This window comes from Scyliorhinus canicula, chromosome 1 (assembly GCF_902713615.1).
Source record: "Scyliorhinus canicula chromosome 1, sScyCan1.1, whole genome shotgun sequence".
NCBI classification, from domain to species: Eukaryota; Metazoa; Chordata; class Chondrichthyes; order Carcharhiniformes; family Scyliorhinidae; genus Scyliorhinus; species Scyliorhinus canicula.
The window spans coordinates 113,686,560-113,707,788 of NC_052146.1; the positions used below are offsets into that span (position 1 = coordinate 113,686,560).

At 45.4% G+C, this 21,229-nt stretch overlaps 1 protein-coding gene across 2 annotated transcripts in view; it reads left to right on the forward strand.

Annotated features, from left to right (window-relative positions):
• Positions 1 to 21,229, forward strand: part of cep85 (centrosomal protein 85) — a 95,166-nt gene that overhangs the window by 19,421 nt on the left and 54,516 nt on the right. Inside the window, exons 1-4 of one of the 2 annotated variants that reach the window (XM_038798159.1) lie at positions 12,385 to 12,744; positions 13,806 to 13,955; positions 19,443 to 20,260; positions 20,903 to 21,033. In XM_038798159.1, coding sequence (XP_038654087.1) covers positions 12,738 to 12,744; positions 13,806 to 13,955; positions 19,443 to 20,260; positions 20,903 to 21,033 — 1,106 coding nt within the window. In that variant the 5' untranslated portion in view covers positions 12,385 to 12,737. Of the gene's footprint in view, positions 1 to 12,384; positions 12,745 to 13,805; positions 13,956 to 19,442; positions 20,261 to 20,902; positions 21,034 to 21,229 lie in introns of those variants that run through there. The other variant, XM_038798169.1, reaches the window with a different exon arrangement.

The following is a 21,229-nucleotide window of genomic DNA, read 5'->3' on the forward strand; positions in this document are numbered from 1 at the left end:
CCCATTTAGCCTTCAGCTCCTCCACTGACGACTCCTCCACCTCCTGCATTACCTTATAGATGTCAGACACCTTCTCCTCTCCGACCCACACCCCCGAACAACTCTGTCCATCATCCCCCGCGACGGCAGCAGAGGGAATCCCTCTACCTGTCGCCTAGCAAACGCCTTTACCTGCAAGTATCTGAACATGTTCCCTTGGGGAAGGCCAAATTTATCTTCCAGTTCCCCCAGGCCTGCAAACCTCCCGCCAATAAACAGGTCCCTCAATTTGCTGATGCCCGCCCTTTGCCACCCCCTAAATCCCCCATCCTTGTTCCCCGGGATGAACCGATGGTTGCCACCCAGTGGAGCCTCCATCGAGACCCCTGTTTCCTCCCGATGCCGTCTCCACTGTCCCCAGATTCTTAAGGTCGCCGCCACCACCGGGCTCGTGGTAAACCTCTTAGGGGAGAGCGGCAGCGGTGCCGTTACCATGGCACCCAGGCTCGTACCTCTACATGACGCCATCTCCATTCTTTTCCACGCCGCACCTCCCCCCTCCATCACCCATTTGCGCACCATTGACACATTGGCTGCCCAATAGTACCCCAGAAGGTTGGGCAGCGCCAGCCCGCCTCTATCCCTCCCTCGCTCCAGGAACACCCTCTTCACTCTCGGAGTCCCATGTGCCCACACACAGCTCAAAATACTGCTAGTCACTCTCCTAAAGAAGGCCCTGGGGATAAAGATGGGCAGGCACTGAAAGAGGAACAAGAACCTCGGAAGCACCGTCATTTTGACGGACTGTACCCTCCCCGCCAACGATAATGGCAGCATGTCCCACCTCTTGAACTCCTCCATCTGATCTACAAGTCTGGTGAAGTTATGCTTGTGAAGAGTCCCCCAGTCCCTGGCCACCTGCACCCCCAAGTACCTAAAGCTCTCCCTGCCCGCCTAAGTGGGAGCCTACCAATTCCTTCCTCCTGGTCTCCAGGGTGCACCACAAACACCTCGCTCTTGCCTAAATTTAGTTTATAACCTGAAAAGGTCCCAAACTCAGCTAGCAACTCCATCCCTCCCACCGGGTCCGCCACATACAGTAACAGGTCATTGGCATACAACGACACCCTATGTTCCTCTCCACCTCGCACCAAGCCTCTCCACATCTCTGAATCCCTCAACGCCATCGCCAGCGGCTCGATTGCCAGTGCAAACAACAGGGGGACAGGGGCAACCCTGCCTGGTCCCTCGGTAAAGCCGGAAGTACTTCCGACCTCCTCCTATTCGTGGCCACGCACGCCATTGGGGCCTCATATAGCAGCCGTACCCATCTAATGAACCCTTCACCAAATCCAAACCTCCCCAACACCTCCCATAGGTACCCCCACTCCACTGTATCGAAGGCCTTCTCCGCATCCAGCGCCACCACTATCTCTGCCTCCCCCTCAATCGCCGGCATCATGATGACATTCAACAATCTCCGCACATTCGTGTTCAGCTGCCTTCCCTCCACAAAACCTGTCTGGTCCTAGTGCACAACCCCTGGCACACAGTCCTCTATCCTGGTGGCCAGGATTTTTGCCAGGACCTTAGCATCCACATTGAGGAGAGATATGGGCCTGTCTGAACCACACTGCTGGGGGTCCTTATCCCTCTTTAAAATTAACGAGATCAGCGCCCGCAACATCGTCAGGGGCAAAGTGCCCCCTTCCCACGCTTCATTGAGTGTCCGCACCAGCAAGGGGCCCACTAGGTCCACAAACTTTTTACATAAAATTCCACCGGGAACCCATCCGGCCCCGGTGCCTTCCCTGACTGCATCTGCCCGATCCCCTTAACTAGCTCCTCCAGCTCAATCGGCGCACCCAACCCCTCCACCTTCTCCTCCTGCACCTTCGGGAAAGAAAGCCCGTCAAGGAACCTCTCCATTCCCCTCCTCTTCCCCGTTGGCTCCAACCGGTACAGTTCCCCGTAAAAGTCCTTGAAGACCTCATTCACCTCTACCCCCTTCCGCACCACATTCCCACTCTTGTCTCTCACTCCAGCAATTTCCTTAGCCGCATCCCGCTTGCGGAGCTGATGAGCCAGCATCCTACTCGCCTTTTCACCATGTTCGTACACTGCCCCTTGTGCCTTCCTCCACTGTGCCTCCGCCTTTCTAGTGGTCAGCAAATCAAATTTAGCCTGCAGGCTGCGTCTCTCCCCCAACAGTCCCTCCTCTGGTGCCTCTGCATACCTCCTGTCCACCTCCAGCATCTTTCCCACCAGTCTATCCCTCACTCCTCTCTCTCCTCTCCCTGTGTGTCCGGATGGATATCAGCTCCCCACGAATCACTGCCTTCAGGGCTTCCCAGACCATCCCCACCTGAACCTCTCCCGTATCATTCACCTCGAGGTACCCCTCAATACTTGCCCGGACCCTCCTACACACCTCCTCCGCCAACAACCCCACATCCAACCGCCACAACGGACGTTGGTCCCGCACCTCCCCCATCTCCAACTCTATCCAATGCGGAGCGTGGTTGGAGATTGCAATGGCCGAATACTCTGCCTCCTCCACTCTCGGAATCAGTCCCCTACTCACCACGAAGAAATCTATCCGAGAGTAGACCCTATGTACGTGGGAGAAGAAAGAGTACTCGCGTGCCCTCGGCCTCAAACCTCCATGAATCCACCCCACCCATCTGATCCATAAACCCTCTCAATACCTTGGCCGCCGCCGGCCTCCTACCCGTCCTAGAGCTGGGCCGATCCAGCGAAGGATCCAACACCGTATTAAAGTCCCCCCCCCCATGATCAGACCTCCCATTCCAGATCCGGGACCCGTCCCAACATACGCCTCATAAAGCCCGCATCGTCCCAATTTGGGGCATACACACTAGCCAGTACCACCTTCTCTCCTTGTAGCTTGCCCCTAACCATAACATACCTACCCCCCTTATCTGCCACCACCTCCGATGCCTCAAACAACACTTTTTTCCCCACTAGAATCGCAAGATACACAACTCAACCAATGCCCCACAGCAGAAAAAACATAGCAGAACAACACCCCCATAAATAACCATATCAAAACTGCAAAAGTACAAAAAAAAGAACATAGCAACAGCAGAATCCAGCGCTAAGATATTACAACCGACCCCGCAACCCCAAACCCCTAGTTCAAGTCCAGTTTCTCCGTCCGCACGAAGACTCACGCCTCCTCCGGGGAATCGAAATAATAATGCCGGTCCGAATAAATAACCAACATTAATAACCAACACGAGTTGGTGAAATGACGGAGGGTTCAACAAGGCCAAGGTGGTTCTGCACCGGTGGTGGATCAGGTTTGGGGTGCTCCACCCGGCGAAGTTATGTTTGTAGGCAAGGAATATTACTTTGAGACCCCAGAAGCGGCCGAATAATGCTGGTGAGCGGAAGTGAGGTGGGGGAGAAGACCGAGAAGTGGGAGGGGAGTGGGCAGTTTGACGCAACGTAGCAGTGGGTGAGAGATGACATGGTCAGGGTCGGAGAAGGGGGACATCTGGGATGGGCTAGGTACAGGGTGGAATTAACGGAGCTGGAGCTAAGTGGGGAGGATGATGGACAGTAGAATGTAAGCCTCTGGTAAGGCTGGTGAAATGGAACGTCCGTGGGCTTAATGGACCAGTTAAGTGATTGGAGATGTTTGCCCACCTCGGGGGCTTGAAAGTGGAGGTGGTCTTTCTGCAGGAGACACAACTTCGCATGATGGCCCAGCTTTGGTTAAGGAAGGGGTGGGTGAAGAAGGTTTTCCACTCGGGATTCAATTCAAAATCACGGAGTGGCAATTTTAATGAGTAGGTAAATTCCTTTTTTCCCCACATTTACACGGTGTATTCAAGGTTTGATTATTTTGTGGTGAGCAGAGATATATTTGCCGGGGTGGTGGGGGCAGAGTACGCGGAGATAGTTTTTTTTCGCCCACTGGCTTGCGCCTCGGCTTAGGCTGGGACGAGAGCAGAGGCCAGGGTGGAGGTTTGATTCCGGGTTGCTTGTGGATGGAGGCTTTTGAAACCAGATGTGGGCGGCGATTTAAGGATTATGTGGAGTTGAACCAGAATGGGGAGATGTCGGTGGCCACTTTTTTGGGAAGCGCTAAAAGTAGTGGTTAGAGGGGCGATTATCTCATTCGAGGAAAGGAGGGAGGAATATGACCAATTAGTGAGCGAGATAGTGGATGTCAATAGGGAATACTCGAGGGTGCCCACCACTGAGGGATTGGCGAAGAGGAAACCTTAAAGGGGCAATTTGATCGGCTGACAATGGAGAGGGCGGTAAGACAGTGATGTAGGGCAAGAAGGGTGCAGTATAAATATGGAGAGATGGAGAATTGCATGTTAGCGCACCAGCAGCGGAGGCAGGCCGCGTCCAGTGAAATATTGAGGATCTGGGCTGGGAGTGTCGTGTCGGACACGTTTAGGAGTTTATACATTCTCCCTGTGTCTGTGTGGGTTTCCTCTGGCTGCTCCGGTTTTCTCCCACAAGTCCCGAAAGACATGCTGTTGGCTGAATTGGACATTCTGAATTCTCCCTCAGTCTACCCGAACAGGTGCCGGAATGTGGCGACTAGGATCTTTTCACAGTAACTTCGTTGCAGTGTTAATGTAAGCCTACTTATGACAATAAAGATTATTATTATTACCGGGGATTGTGCAAGGTGGACCCGTGGGGAGAAGAGGGAGACATGGGGACTGTTCTTGGACAAGCTGGAGCTTATTCAGCTGGAGGAAGTAAAGAGGTAGGTGCTGGAGGAACCCCTGGGGTTGAGGAGGTGCTGGATGGTATCAGGGGTATGAAGTTGGGGAAGGCGCCAGGGTCGGATGGATATCTGATGGAATTTAAAAAAATATTTATTTATTCTCCTTTTTTGCATTTTCTCCCAAATTTACACCCACCAACAATAATCGGTAGCAAATATGTCAATCCCCATATCAATAACAACGATCCCACCCTCCCACCAAACCCAAAACATTTGCCCACATGTTTATATAAACAACTGACAAAAAGGAATTGGGAATCCCCCATAGCTCCTATTAACATCCATCGCCCCCCAACTAATGTTCGATATTATCCAGTTCTTGAAAGTGCATGATGAATAATGCCCATGAATTGTAGAACCCCCTGTCCTTCCCCCTCAGTTCGAACATAACCTTCTCGAGTCAAAAATTCCAACAAATCCCCGCCACGCGAGGGCACAGGGTGGAGAGGCTGCTCTCCAACCCATCTGGATTCGTCTTCGGGGGATCAATGAGGTGAAGGCTACAACATCTGCCTCTGCACCTGTTTCCAATCCTGGCTGGTCCAACACCCCGAATATGGCCAACCGGGGGCCCGGGTCCAGTTTCACGTACATTCACATACATCTTCAACTCCTTCAAAGAATCGGCTCACTCACGCCCTCGTGAGGTGTGCCCTGTATACCACCTTCAGCTGTATCAGCCCCAACTTCACGCACTAGGTGGAGGCATTCACTCTCCAGAGAACCTCACGCCAGAACCTCACACCAGAACCTCTCCTCCATATCCTCTCCCAACCCTTCCTCCCACTTTGCTTTGATCCCTTCCAGTGGTGCCTTCTCTTCCAAAATAGCTCTGTAGACCGCTGACACTACCCCCTTTTTCCAGTCCTTTGTCAGCACCTCCTCCAGCAATGTGGAGGCCAGCTCCTCCAGGAAGTTCTGTATCTCCTTTTCTGGCAAAATCTCGGACCTGCATGTATTTAAACATTTCCCCCTGCTCCAGCCCATACTTTGCTTCCAGCTCCTTCAATCCTGCAAATTGAAAATTTCCATCCCACTTCCCTGGCTCAAATATCTGATGGAATTTTAACAGGAGTTTGCGACGGAAATGGCACCGCATCTTTTGGGGGCGTTGGAGAAGGGGGAACTGCCGGGAACGATGACACAGGCAGTGATTATGTTATAGCTGAAAAGGGGAAGGACTCAGTGGAATGTGGGCCGTATAAGCCCATATTACTTTGGAATACAGTTGTTGGTAGGAGGGATGGATGATTGTGTCTCGGGGTGGTTGCAGAGGACCAAACTGATTTTGTGAAGGGCAGGCAGCTTTCTAGCAATTTAAGAAGGTTGTTAAATGTAGTCATGAATCCATCCGGAGGTTGTGGTGTCCTTGGATGTGGAAAAGGCATTCTACCGAGTGGAGTGGCGGTTCTTGTCTGAAGTTCTGGGAAGGTTTGGGTTTGTGCCGAGGTTTGTGGCATGGGTGCATTTGCTAAATGTGGCACCAAGGACGAGTGTGCGGGCGAATGATATGAGCTCATGGAGCTTTGAATTATACAGGGGAACAAGGCAGGGGTGCCTTTGTCCCCACTATTATTTGTGCTGGCTACAGAGCCTTTGTTGATGGCTCCTTGGGGGGTCGGCAGAGTAGCAGGGGATTGAGGGGACAGAGGGTGCATCGGGTGTCGCTTTCTGCTGACAACCTACTGTTGTATGTTTCGGACCTGCTGGGGAGTATGGGAAGGATCATGTGCCTGCTGGGGAGGTTTAGGGAGTACTTGGGGTATAAGTTAAAATGTAGGGAAAAGCAAAGTGTTTCCGGTGAATGACTTGGTTCGGGGAGATGCTGTTTAAGGTAGCTAGGGATAGGTTCAGGTATTTGGGGATTCGGGCAGTGAGGGAATGGACGGGATGATGCTGCACAAGTGGAACTTAACAAAGCTGGTGGAGGAGGCCAGGGAGATCTTGGGAGTCAACACTGCTGTTGACTTTGGCGGGGAGTGTCCAAGTAGTGAAGATGAATATTCTCCCTCGGTTCCTGTTTATTTTTCAGACACTCCCAATCTTTATATCAAAGGCCTTTTTTTCGAAGCTGGACACGATTATTTTGTATGGGCGGGGAAGGTACCGAGCGTTAGGAGGACCCTGTTACAGAGGCCAACCTGCTTCATTATTATTGGGCGGCGAATGTGGGAAGGAGAGGGGATAGAATGGGTTAGGATGGAGGAGGAATCTTGTATGGGGTCCAGCTTAAGTGCTATTGTGACGGCAGTGTTGCCAATGGCGCAGAATAAGTATTCAGGGACACCGGTGGTACAGTCGATGGTGAAGACTTGGAACCAGTTGACGAGGCATTTTAGGATGGAGGGGATGTCGGTGTTAACACCGTTGTGTGTGAATTATGAGTTTGAGCTGGGAGGGGTGGTGGATAGCATGTATAGGAGTTTTGGGGGAAGTGGGGCTGGTCAAAGTGAGGGATTTGTATATGGAGGAAGGGTTTGCCAGTCTGGAGGAGCTGAGGGAAAGGGTAGAACTCCCGAGGGGGAGAGTGTTCAGATACCTGCAGGTAAGGGACCTTGTACGAAAGGTCTGGAAAGAGTTCCGTAGGTTGCTGAGATACACCCTGCTGGAGTGACTGCTGTTTCTGGATGTGGAAGGGGAGGGTAGAATTGGAGATGTATATACTGGTGGCTGGGAGAGCAGGGAGGCGAGTGCATGGTGCAGATCAAGGAGAAATGGAAAGGGGAGATCAATTGGAGTATGGAGTGAGGCACTGTGTAGGGTAAACTGGACCTTCTTGTGCACAAGGATGAGCCTGATACAGTTTAAGGTTGTATAGGGCATATATGACTCTGGCAAGAATGAGTGGTTTCTTCTAGGGTGTGGCAGATGAGTGTGAGAGGTGTGGGCGGGGGCCAGCGAATCATGTGCATATATTCTGGAGTTGTGAAAATTTGGAGAGATTCTGGGCGAGCGTGTTCAGTCCTAGCAAGGATAGTGGGGAAAGAGGTAGACCCGGACCCGTTGGTCGTGATATTTGTGTTCTTCGAGAAGCTGGAACTCTGAGATCAGAAAGGCCAATATCGTGGCCTTCGCTTCTGATTGCCCGGAGACAAATCTGACTGGAGTGACAGTCGGCATCACCACCGGGGTTCTGGCCTCGTTGGATGACCTGTGCGACTTCCTGTGGCTGGAAAAGATAAAGTATGAGCTGAGAGACTCGACAGAAGGATTTGAGACAAGACGGCAAATATTCGTGACCGTGTTTGAGGAGTTGCTCATTGTGGGGGTGGGGAGGAGGAGAGATGAAAAAGGGGGAAACATTGTACAAACTGTATAGTTGACTATTGGGAAGTTTGTTTCCCGGGATGTTTATGTGCTGTAACTTTTTTTACACCTTTGTAATAAAATATATATATATTTTAAATGAAGGATGGCTGCACTGTAACCTTTAACTTGTGGAATGCTGATTTCCGTGGTGTTATGTAGGGAGAAGACGTACACGAGGTGGCCCCCGCTAGATTACTGCACTTTTGGTCATTTTTTTTTTGGTTTCAAGGGATATTTTCTTTTGAAAACCCATATAATTAATTATATAAGGATTCTATAAAAGTGAAATGTCTGAAAAGTCGGGGGTAAAAAGGCAGACAATAGAATTTCGCAGATGGAATCGGAGGCCTCTCTAAGCTTGTCGGCTGAGAAAATGGTGGAGCCAGATTCTGGGGCTCCAGCCACTCCACTAAAGTCTGAGGTGCTTTCAAGAGCCTTGGCAAAAGAATTTTATTAAATACTGGCGGCTTGTGTTGGAGGACATCGGGAAATCTACAGAGGAGACCTTGGCCCCCAGCTGAGTGGCTCTGGAGAAGACCAATGAAACTGTGAAAGCCCATGATAAAATACAAGGAAGTGGCCCTTTTGAGATCAGGTTGCCTCATTGGTGGCCGAAACGAATAAATCGTTTCAGGCCAAGGTAAGTGACTTCGAATACGTTCAGGAGGTAAAACGTCTAAATTGTGGGGCTGCCAGAGGGGATGGAAGGCCCAAGCCCACAGAGTACTTTTGCAGGAGATGTTTGGGAAGATGGTTGCACATCCTCTTCTGAGTTGGACCAAGCCCACTGTATGCTCCAGCAGAGGCATTGTCCTGAGGATCCAATGTGTATGGTAAAAGTGCAGTTCTCTAGCTTCAAGGAGAGAAAGTGGGTTCTGAGATTGCCAAGGGAGCATCGTGATTTCAAATGGGAAGGCCCCACCATCAGGTTTTACCAGACATGGGAGGAGCTGGCAAAAAGGTGGGCTGCATTCAATAAAGCCAAGGCTGCCCTGTACAAAAGAGTTGAGTTCGATTTGGTGTGGTGTATTCTGTGCAGCTAAAAGTACTTTCAAGGAAAAGGACTATTTATTTGATGTGCGGGAGAGACGGACTCCTTTGTTAAACGTTGGTTGTGCGTGGGGTGATTGAGTATTTTGGTTGTTGGGACGGCATGTTGAATAGTTCGGGTTCCATGTTTATTTTTGCATTTTCTTGTTCTTAGTGTTGCATTTTTACAGTTCGGGGTTTAGTTTTATGTGGGGTTCTGTTCTGATTGTTATAAAAATATATAGCTCCCTGTTGGAGCGCAATAGTTTGTGGTTTTAGTATTTCATTGTTTGTAACCATTTTTCTTAACTATTTCGGAACCTCTCTGCTAACCTAAAGTTAACTAATGGGAACGATTTTGAAGGCTTGGCCGCAGCTCATTGAGGTTTTTTTTAGATAATGAGTTTAAGAGTTCTTTTGGGTTTGGGATTGTTAGAAGTAGATTTTGGTTGTGTTTGCCTTGCTTCAATTTGTATGCGTATTGGGTGTGGTAGTATCGGAGGGTGAGGGTATGGAGGGGTGGGGTAGTTTGCTGACGGTGACTGCAGATTTTTTTGTTTCGTCTTGTGATTTGATTTGGTGGCCATTTTGGGTGGGCCTGGTTGCTATACCTTTTGAGTATCTGTTGAGTAATCTCACTTGGTGAAAATGGCTGACTCTGGATTGGGGGAGGGGGGAAACGATACCCCCAATTTGTTTGGTCACTAGGAACATCAGGAGTTGAAAGGGCGAGAGTATTTACTCACATGGAGTGTTTAAATTCCGATGTGGTGTTTTTGCAAGAGACTTATTTGCGTGGTTCAGAGACCAGATAAGGCTGTGGAAGGAGTGGGTGGGACAGTTTTTAAATTCGGTCTTCAATGATATTGCGGGTAGAGGCAATATTAATTTATAAGAGGGTTCTGTTTTCTGCCGTTAAAATCTTGGTTGACTCCAATGGCAGAGTTGTTATTGTCTGTGACTTTGGTGAGCACCCCAGATGTTCTGGTTAATATCTGTGCTCCAAACTGCGATGATATGAATTTTATTAATCTGCTCGTCTCCCTCACTGATTTGCGTCAGCTTATTTTGTGTGGGGACTTAAATCGTGATCTGAACCCTAATCTGGATTGGTGGATTATCGCCTACAAAGTGCACATGGTGAAGACAGTGAGGTCGGAGCAGCAGAGGCTGGACTCCATTCTTGAGTTGAATCACCAATACTCACTTGCCCTAACCCGGAGTTGTTGGCAAGCAGAAAAAGACTACAGACACACCATTAAAGCCATTGTCAAGATAGTGGTGGGCCCTGACCCAGAAGGATTCCTCATTGAATTTCAGAAGTTTGTAGAACATTTTGGATATGTTTAATGATTTCTTATCCTGTGGTTTGTTGCCCTCGCACGGGCCTCTATCTGCCATTGTGTGCCCCCCCCCCTTAGTGTTTGTATGGATGCTCTGAACTCTGGCTACTTTCTGTTGAATAGGGTACAAGACACCAGTATCCACTGTCTCCATTCCTGTTTGCTTTGGCAATAGATTCACTTGCTATAGTGCTGAGGTCCTCTGTTAAGTAGAAGGGGATAGGTCAGGATTGGGTGGAGCTTCGGATATCCCTTTTCATCGGTATCTCTTTACCCAGTTCCCTCTATGGACGAGATAATGAAACTGCTTGGGAGTTTTGGCTCCTTCTCTGGGTACAAGTTGAACTTGGGCAAGAGTGAATGCTTCCCGGTCAACCTCTTATTTCCCCCCCCGTCCCGTCCCGTCTCTCTTTCCCCCCCCCCCCCTTGCTCAACCAAGATTAACTTTTTTTATCTGGGGGTGCAGGTGGCTCACAATTGGGCCTTGCTTCATAAATTAAATTGCATTAATCTGCAAAGTTGGGATAACCTCCCCCTGTCCTTGGCGGGCAGGGTTCAGACTATTAAAATGAATGTACCCCCAAGATTTTTATTTTGTTTTCGATCTCTCCCAATTTTTCTCCAAGTCTTTTTTTTTTGTCAAAGTCATTATAAATTACTGTCCTCCTCTATTTGGGCGGGTAAGACTCTGAGGATCTGTGGGGCTTTGCTCCAAAGTGATATAATCTGGAGGTTTGGCTCTACCCAATTTATTGTTTTACTATTAGGCAGCCAATATTCAGAAGATAATGTTGTGGTTCAGCGATCCTGGTTCCGTATGGGGACAAATGGAGGCAACCTCCCGCACTGGTTCTCGCCTTAGTGCAGTGGTAACTGCATGGTTGCCTTTCTTTCCAGTAAGATTTTCCCCGAGTCCAGTGGTGGTGTCCAACCTGGGAATCTGGAAGCAGTTCAGGCAGCATTTTAAGCTCTGTTCCCTGTCTTTGCTAGCCCCCTTCTGCATTAACCACCTTTCCCAGCCAGTGGGTTTAAACTCTAGGTTAAGTCTTGGAAGGGGAATGATTTGAAGACCTGTTTGTGGAGGGGAGGTTTTCCAGTTTTAAGGAGCTGGCGGAGAAATACCTTTATTGTATGATATTTTTGTTAACTTTAGCATTGTTTGGCAAATGGAATTTTTTAGATTTTAATTGCTTTGTTTGCTGCTGACCTAGAGACTAAATTAGCAAAATTCCCTGAACAAAACTGAAGAGTAATGTCAGCATAATGAGTTCTGTGTTTCTTCAGTGAAAAAGGTTTGCTGGATTTTAATCTATAGTCTCAAACTCTGGGAAAGTGATTTGCGACAGTCACTCTTGATCTAATCCATCTGATGTGTTGGGTAGGCTGGGTCTATGTGGACTGTGTTTGATGCAGTGTAGTGAGAGACAGACTTCCAACACTTGATGAGATGCAACACTATTTTATTTAACATCTAACTATATTACATGTTCAACTGTGTGTTGACAATGCTGACATGACTGGAGACCTGAGGCTAGCCTCACCAGACTAACTGACTACCACATGGTGTTTGCACTGGCTAATGCTCACGAGCTCTGACTGTCTCAGAGGCTGGATCCCGAGAGAGCGGGGAAACTGGTGCCCTCTGGCTTTATAGTGGTCGTGTCCTGTCTGGTGATTGGATGCTGTGTTCTGTGTGCTCACTGGTCATCACTGCCTGTCTGCACTCCATTATATACATGGATGTATATTATGACACCATCCACTTTGAACGTGTTCATCATTATGTACCTCTTGTATTAAACTTGCCTGCCTGTGGTATTCTTCTAATGTACTCTGTGTGACAAATATAAAATAAAAATACCATTCTGCGTTTTATGCCCTCCCGCAACAAAGTTGCAGTATTTATTGCTTTGTGTCCAGTTGAATAGAACAGAATTCTTAACTTGTGGCTGCATTCCATTCTAACCCTGTTTCCTTAAGTCCAATTATAAGTTATCCATCGTTTGTTTAAATCAGGCTGTGTTAGTATATCCTTTTTATGGAGTGGCTAAATTAAATCATACGCATGCAATTAAAAAAATTATTTCTTTCACAGGGTGTGGATGGACATCACTAGCTAGGCCTGCATTTATTGCTCATCCCTAAATGCACATGCGATCCACTGGTTTGCTTTGATCTTCATACCATGCTGAATTAGTTGATCTCAGTCAGTCACTGATTGATAATAGGTTGTGGTAAAATCAGCCAAATGGCCTGCTTCTGATTGCTATCCAGTGACCTTGCCAGAAAGTGCACATCAGATGTTGGGTAAGGATCGAATTGAGCTTGATGATACTTTCAACGTTTAATAATCCAGGCTTATACTTGACAAATGGCTACTTGCCTGAAGCCCCAAAAATAGATGCTAAGTAAGTTTCCTCTGCGCCGGCTCCGCAAGCTGCCTTAAACCCCAACTTCCTACTGTGAAACAGTTTCCACTTGCCATTGTAGCTATCATTGTCTTTGAGGTGACGACTGGTGCTACAAGCCTGTTTGTTAGGAATTGTATTGGGAACAAACAGGATTTTAAGCAAGATTGAGAAAATTTAGACTCAAAAGGAAAATCAATTATGCCTTGTTTCTGTTCATGTGCTGTTAAGTGGAGAGTTGTCTAAACAATTAGTTTGTGTAAGCCACTCCATTTGCAGTAGGAATGCTTTGTAACTAAAAAGCAAAGTAGATTAGTTCAGCAATCCAGCTCTCCCAGTGGGAGCCATGCTGGAGGAGACCATGGATCAGAGGACAATCGACACTATGCCTTAAGTTCTGGCCAAATATGGAGATTAATTCAGTGCGTTCTTTGGTACGTTAATTCAGAAGTTGCATTGGTTGCTCCAATGTTACTTTTGAGGGTTCACTACTTCAAACACCAAGTAAAGAGCTAGTTCAAATTTGGGCAATTATTGGACGACTTTTTAAAAAAAAAGTTTACATTTTTAATTTTGTAACAAGTCAGTGGAAAATTATTTTTTCCTACGTCTTTTTTTAAAACTGTTTTTGAACTACATCAGCCGTTTTTCAGTTTGCGGTATAGTGACTTATAAGCCATGCTCTCAACTGTTTGCTGTTGTCACATATGCTACTGAGCCTCATGTAATTCATGCCTGGTTGGAATCCCCTCTAAAGCACTTGCCACCAGGATCACAGTAGCTTTGTGGGGAACCATTGCATTTACCCTGAAGTTCTAAGCCTTTATCTCCGCCCATTATTATTATATCAGCTTTTCACGGTCATTGCTAACGATGCATATAGTTTGATGAACTGTCCAATCTACTAGAGTTAATGAGGCAAGAATGTGATATTTTTAAATCTATTTTTGCTTTCAACAGATTCTGATATACGGAGAGGAAGTTATTGTGAAGCTGAGTGGCAAACGCCCACACTTTCAGAAAAGTTTCAACGCAGGAGAGAAAGGCGGCCCAGCACAGCAGACAGTGGGGACACTGCTTTGGGAACATCTTGTTCTGATAGCACGGACGGTGAGTTAAGTAGAAATTTGTCTTGAGGGTGGTGATAAAGTGCAGCCTGCGTTTTAAATGTCATCTTCAACTAATATCTGAGGCAGAGCCGATTGAACTCAAACCGTGAGGGTCCCGATCATTTCTAGTCAGCATCTGGTTAGTTTAACTCCGTTATACGAGTGACCCTGAGATGAGCAGGAGTAAAAATATCAGCCAGAGTTTATAATGTCAGTAAGTATATGAATGCTGAGTGAGGACTAGATTGGACTTGGCTGTGCTACCTCTCTTTAATGAAATAGTTACTAACATTCACCATTTAGACTCTAGTTTACTAACAGTTGTTAACACTGTTGCTTCACAGCACCAGGGATCTAGGTTTGATTCCTGACTTGGGTCACTGTGCAGAGTCTGCACGTTCTCCCCCCGTCAGCGTCAGTTTCCTCCGGGTGCTCTGGTTTCCTCCCACAAGTCCCAAAAGACGTGCTTATTAGGTGAATTAGACATTCTAAATTCTTCCTCAGTGTGCCCGAACAGGCGCCGGAGTGTGATGACTAAGAGATTTTCACAACTTGATGTCAGCCTACTTGTGGCACTAATAAAATCATGATTATACATTCGCCATTTAGACTTGCTACAGTATTATTTATCATAGAATTTACAGAGCAGAAGGAGGCCATTTGGCCCATCGAGTCTGCACCGGCTCTTGGAAAGAGCACCCTACCCAAGGTCAACACCTCCACCCTATTCCCATAACCCAGTAACCCCACCCAACACTAAGGGCAATTTTGGACACTAAGGGCAATTTATCATGGCCAATCCACCTAACCTGCACATCTTTGGACTGTGGGAGGAAACCGGAGCATCCGAAGGAAACCCATGCACACACGGGGAGGATGTGCAGACTCCGCACAGACAGTGACCCAAGCCAGAATCTAACCTGGGACCCTGGAGCTGTGAAGCGATTGTGCTATCCACAATGCTACCGTGCTGCCCTTTATGGAAGATACCTTCTTGTGTGAGGTACTAGCAGGCAGCTAGATGGAAACATAGCGAAACATACATAGAAAATAGAAGCAGGAGTCTTTCGGCTCTTCGAACCTGCTTTGACATTCATTATGATCATGGCTGAACATCAAATTCAATATCCTGATCATCTCTTCTCCCCACCCACCCATATCCCTTTAGCCCCAAGAGCTATATCTAATTTGTTCTTAAATTAGATATACCACGTTTTGGCCTCAACTACTTAACTATGGTAGTGAATTCAACACATTGCCAAATCTCTGGCATGAAGAAATTTCTCCTTGCCTCAGTCTTAAATCTTTTACCTCTTATTCCCAAACTATGACCCCTGGTTCTGGACTCTCCCACCATTGGGAACGTTCTTTCTGACTCTACTCTGTCTAATCATGCTAGAGACTAAGAAAATTCTCAGATCCCTTCTGACTCTTAACTCCAATGAATATATTCCTAACCGATTTAGTCTCTCCTCATATGACCGTCCCGCCATCCCAGAAATCAGCCTGGTAAACCTTTGCTGCACTCCCTCCATAGCAAGAAGATCCTTGCTCAGATAAGGGCATCAAAACTGTGCACACTACTCCAGGTGTGGCCTCAACAATTCCCTATACAAGTAGAGTAAAACATCCCAAATCCTCTCACTATGAAGGCCAACATACCATTTGCCTTTTTTTTTTACTGCCTGCTGTACCTGCGCGTGCATTTTCAGGAACTGATGCCATAGGACACCAAGATTTCGCTGTCCAAATCCCGCTGAAACATCTCTGCATCCTCCTCACTGTTCATCCTCCCATTCAACTTTGTATTATTTGCAAATACTATGTCTAGTTCCCTTGTCCAAATCATTAATTTATAATCTGAACAGTTGGGGTCAGAGTACAGATTCCTGCGGTACCACACTAGTCACTGCCTGCCAATCTGAAAAAGGCCCATTTATTCCAACTTTTTGCTTCCTGTTTCCTTTCTATCCATCTTGACACTACCCATAATCCCATGCGCTTTAATATCTTCAGGAAAGAAGCAAAAAATTAACAAAAATAAACTTTACATGTGGGATAGTTACATTTCGGTGCATTGTCTAAAACTTGATAAAGATTGAGACATTGACTAATTGGCTATGTTGCTTGGCTCAGTTAGTAGTCCTGTCATTTCTGAGCTACAGGTTTTGTGGTTTCCGCCCCATTCCAGTGCACATTCTATGCTGTCATCTTGAGTTCAGTTCTGAGTACTGTCTTTCAGATAAATATTGAATTGGGCTGCTATTTGTCTATTTAGGTGGATGGTAGGTGGCATAATTGGGAATTCCTGGTGTTGTGACCAACATTGTTTCCCTCAACCAGCACCACCAAATTTTCTTGATTTTGCTGTGCAGTTTGGCAATGGCAAGCAGTCATTATTCTTTGCAGAATAATTTATATCCAGTGCATGTAGTTTGAAGATGGAACACAGTACAGGCACACATTCTTCTTTCATACCCTGGAAGTACAGAGATGAGAAAATGTAATCCCCATGCCTTTTTTTGCCTCCCTTCCGATAGGCAGTGTTGTTGGACATCACAGCTGAACCTGACCCAGAGCCCCCTCATAACTCGGGCACTGAATATGCCATCCCTGTTGCAGCCTCAACTGATGATCTAATTTGTCATGCTCAAATAGTGATTGATTCCTAAAAACTTTCCTTCCCTTGACTCCTGGAGTTCCTAGCATATGAACATTGGGTGGTCTTTGTCAGTATTAATGAGGGATGGTCTTCAGGAGCGTGTCACTATTTGGTATGGAAAGTTGAGCTGGTAAAGCTTGCGGTGGTTAAAAAAAAAAATCGCTGATTTGTGCTGCAATCAGTGTGGTAAAAGTGAAATATTGAAAACTATTTTGTCTTCCAGTTGAAATGGTAAATAAGACTCAAACTTGTGCACATTACTGGTGTGTAATATGGCTTACCCAAAATACTTGTTAATAACGGTTGGGTTGTATAGCAAGCTGTTGTAAAGTAAATTGCTTGGAGACACCATTGCATGCAATTGGTAGAGGCAGCAGTGCTGAATTGGCATAACATTCACTAATGTAATGTGTTGCTTTGCTTTCGATGCCAGTACCAAAGGGTATGTGTTCATTTTGCTGTCACGATTGATAGACATGTCATGACAAAGTCAAACTTTCAATGTCAGAATACGTCAACGTTTAGAACAGAAAATTTTCAAGCAACTATCATGGACCTCCTATTTCAACTATTGTATGACAGCTCAGCTATTTGGGTATTAATTTATGTTCAATTTTGAAAATGTTAATACAATGGTGGAGCTTGATCTGCCAGTTTAGTCTATTACTTCTCTGTCCAATAACGCCTGTCAAATTACTGATGGGGCTTTGGTGGCAGCAGGGATGTTCCAATTTGAGCTGAAGCAGCCTGGGCTCTGAGCCACTTTAATATACATTAGTAGGAGTTGAAGCGAGTATCCTCTGCTTTCTCAGTTACTGTGTTTTTGAAGAAACTAAATTTAATGTGCAGAAATGTACTGTGTACATATTGGCAGGCATTCTAATGATCTGTGATATCTGACTCTTGAATTTTGACGTACATTTGTGCAGTAAATTGAAAAATGGTATGCAGTGTTAATTAAAGTATCTGGACTTAATGCAGTATGTTTGTTTGATTGAACTGTTCTTACCAGTGCTGACGATATAGTGTGGCCTTGTTTGTACTTCAGCCTGTGTTGGACAGCTGATGGTAAGATGGTTAGTGTTGTTCTGATTGACTAAATTTCCAAGCTAAAAATTCATAATGGAGCTCCCAAACTGTAAGAATTTTAAAAATCTGTAATTGCTGAATACTTGGAACAAAATTCTAGAGTGCAAGTAATAAACAGCACTGTTGTGATAATGGGTCTGCCGAAACATTAAAACCTTGCTTGCTCTTTTTGCTGAAAGACTTGCTGTACGATTTCTTTAAATCTGTCATTGAATGAGTTTGAAGATTGTGTACATTTCTCAAATCCCTGAAACTCAATATTAGTAATTTATAAAGACAGGTATTTGTGAATTCCTGGATAGACCTCTGGAATGTGCAAGTCTGACTGAGTTAGTGGGACCTTGTACAAGCTCCGCATTTCCAAAAGTGAAATTTGAGAAGTGGTGCTAATTATACCAGCAATCTTTTTTGCTAATGTTCTCGCTGACAAAAGTGGAACAAGATGTTCTCATTTCTCCTCCCAGCCACGCGACTTGATAGTAGCTTATATAGCTAGTTTCACTTGTACTGTTGATCAGCATCATGTCTGAGCAAAGCTTGTGTTTGAGGTGAAAGTTGGGCATTTAGTTAAGTATTTTGAAAAGTTGGCTTTATACATATGGATTTTGTTGTAGACGAAGTGTTTCAGTCTGAAGATTTAGGAAGGTAAGCTTTATCTAGTTAGATTCTAAATAGAATATCAGCATTTCAGACCATGCTTCAGGTTTTGTTTCTGCCTTTCTTGAACCTCAACTTATTTTAAAAAGGATTGCATAAGTGAAACTCAGCCTCTGATAAATAATTGAATCAATTTTATAGCTATATGAAACTGTGAATTATTGTGTCTCATGTTTTTTTTCCCATGGCTGCTGTTGGAAAAAGATACTCACTAACTTAATATCTATAGCTGCTTGAGATTAATATTATCACTAGCAGTTGCATAGGGATAATAATTGAATGTTTGTTCATGTTTATTATGTGCAATACTTTATTTCATAGCTCTAATAGATCAGTTTGCTGAGGGAGTACAGTCTGTCCCAGAAGTGCCAACAATTACCCATGTTGTAGCTTTTATTAAGTATTAAACTGATAGGTTAATGCTTTAATTGAGTGTAAAATATTACAGGGGGTATACAGCTTTGAAATTACCTGTTCAGCCTTGGTAATCGGGTTGAACATGTTGCCTCATTTTCTGTTGTGTGCCTGAAAACCTAAATAACTTCTTCATTTCACATACTTTAACTGAATCTCAGGTTTATCCCCAGGTTTGCAGCAATGCAACTGTTAGTATGAATGTAACATAAATCAGGGCCCAAACTGATTTTATGGAGCAAGACTTGTGTCTTCATATGGAGTTGGAAATTTTGGGTCACTTCAGAGCTATGTTGTGGGAGGAGGCACCCAGACATTATCTACCTCTCACTCATTGACAGACTTTTGGTTGTGGGGTTAGCTAGCTAACTAAGAGTATGGCCCAGAATTTTGCCAACATCGCTAGTTCAATCCCTCTACTGGAATTTCTAACCGTCATGCGATACCATAGCAGTTTATTATTTTCATTCATTTGTATCACAAGGTTTTTAAATCATTTTTTTATAAAATCATTTGATTTGAAGCATTTGTTTGTGTCTCTGTAACATAAAAGTTTGAGGATTTAGTCATTTGAAAGAAGCTCCAATAGATATTTATCACTGACCTCTGCATTTGTGCCCATTATAGGAATAAATTGATTTTCAGTTGTGTTTTTTATTTCCATAGATTTCTGCAGCTCCAGTGGATGCTCCTCCTTCAAACCCATCCGCTCACAGTCCATCATCCCTACTGCACTTGTCATGCCTTCCACCTCTGGTAACCCTTCATCTAATCTTCATCCAGTGGGTGATCAAGGCGTCAGTTCTAAATCTGTGCGATCAAGTGGCTCCTTGGACACGAAAGATCAAAGATCTGGAAGACCTTGGTCTACATTGTCCACATTGAATGGGGTCGAAGTTTCTAACTTTGAGACTAGGGCCAGTGAAATGGAAGAATCTTCTACCAGTGTTAAATCTTTGACTGTAAATTCAACAAATCTCTGCAGACCTACATTGCATGTGCTTGATGGCTACTATCCAAATACTGAACACCTGAGATTGGAGGAGATGGTACGAAAGTTTGATACACCAAACATTGAACCAACCTTGAATCAGTCTGCTTTTTTGGACACTATCTGTGATGAACCGAGGTACAAATTCCATGAATGTAGTAAGGGTGAGGTACCCCATGACATCAATGGTGCTGGTGGCAAAGATAACTGCAGTAACTATAACATGACTTTTAAATCCTTGCCAGAAAGCAAAACTACACCAAACAATGTTCTTTTAGGATCAAGAGCTTATTTGCGACCTAATTGTGTTGGCTCTGTTCCTGAAGGGCTTCATAGTTTACAAGCACAGCAAACACCTTGGGCTCCAGTGTGGCTAAGGGGTCAAGCACATGCTAAACAGTTTGATGTTCGCTGTAATACTAGACCTTGTGACCTGACAGCATGGCAGCAGCAGCAATTGGAGGGTCTTAGGCTACAAGTGGAGCAAATGCAGGTAATGAAATTACATTCCATTTGTGATTGAACATTTTTTGCCTTGAAAGAGGAAAAGAAAGGATGGGCGAAGGCAGGCCCAGCAATCTCGTTACTGAAGATGTGTGGTATCGTTTTCGCTAACTAAACCATTGTCATGCAGAGAGGCTATAAGAACTGCCTCCAAATCTCTCAAACTACCCCAATCACACCGTCAAAGATTTGGCGAGAACTACTTGACTTGGAGCATGGGTCTCCACTGACGCTACTTGTTGGATGGTGTCATGAGAAGCGGTCTGAATGAGAGTTTTAATATTTACTTTCAAAGTGGTATGTTGATACAGTTGCTCACTGGTTCGTTACGTTTCTTTGGTGTTGGTTCCCCAGTTGACCAGATGCACAAGACTATGACCCTTGTTCCTTTAAACCAATCATTAACGATTAGATCTTCATTTTTTTTGACACGTGTGCCTATCTGGCAACAGTTACTCATGGTCAGAAGTGACTTTCCTTGTGATGAATGCCTGTGCCTATCTGCTGACCGTTACATTCGGTCAGCAGTGACTTTCTTAGTGATGAATGAAGGCCTTCATAGTAATTCTGAAAGCGGCTGCACTGAACTACCAGTAGGTTTAACAATTATTTGTCCCCTCTCTTCCCATAGATTTTGAACCATGGATCCCAGCAATACCCATTAGCCTATTCCACTTTAGCACATCAGGAACGTAACAAATGGGACCCACTAATAAAAGCAAATGAAAGCTTGTTGAAAGAGAAGGAGATGGTTATTGAAAGGTATGTGTAATCATTTGTTTTTTAAAAATGCTATCAGTGAGAAAAGAAACACACTCCCAACCTTTATTGGTGGTAAATATTCTCTGGTCAGGCGCAGCATAGGTAGAAACTGTATAAAGGTCCATTTAGTATGCCCACTGGGCATTTGTCAGTCAGGTTCAACTTGACGCAGATTACATTTTCCAACTTTTATTAC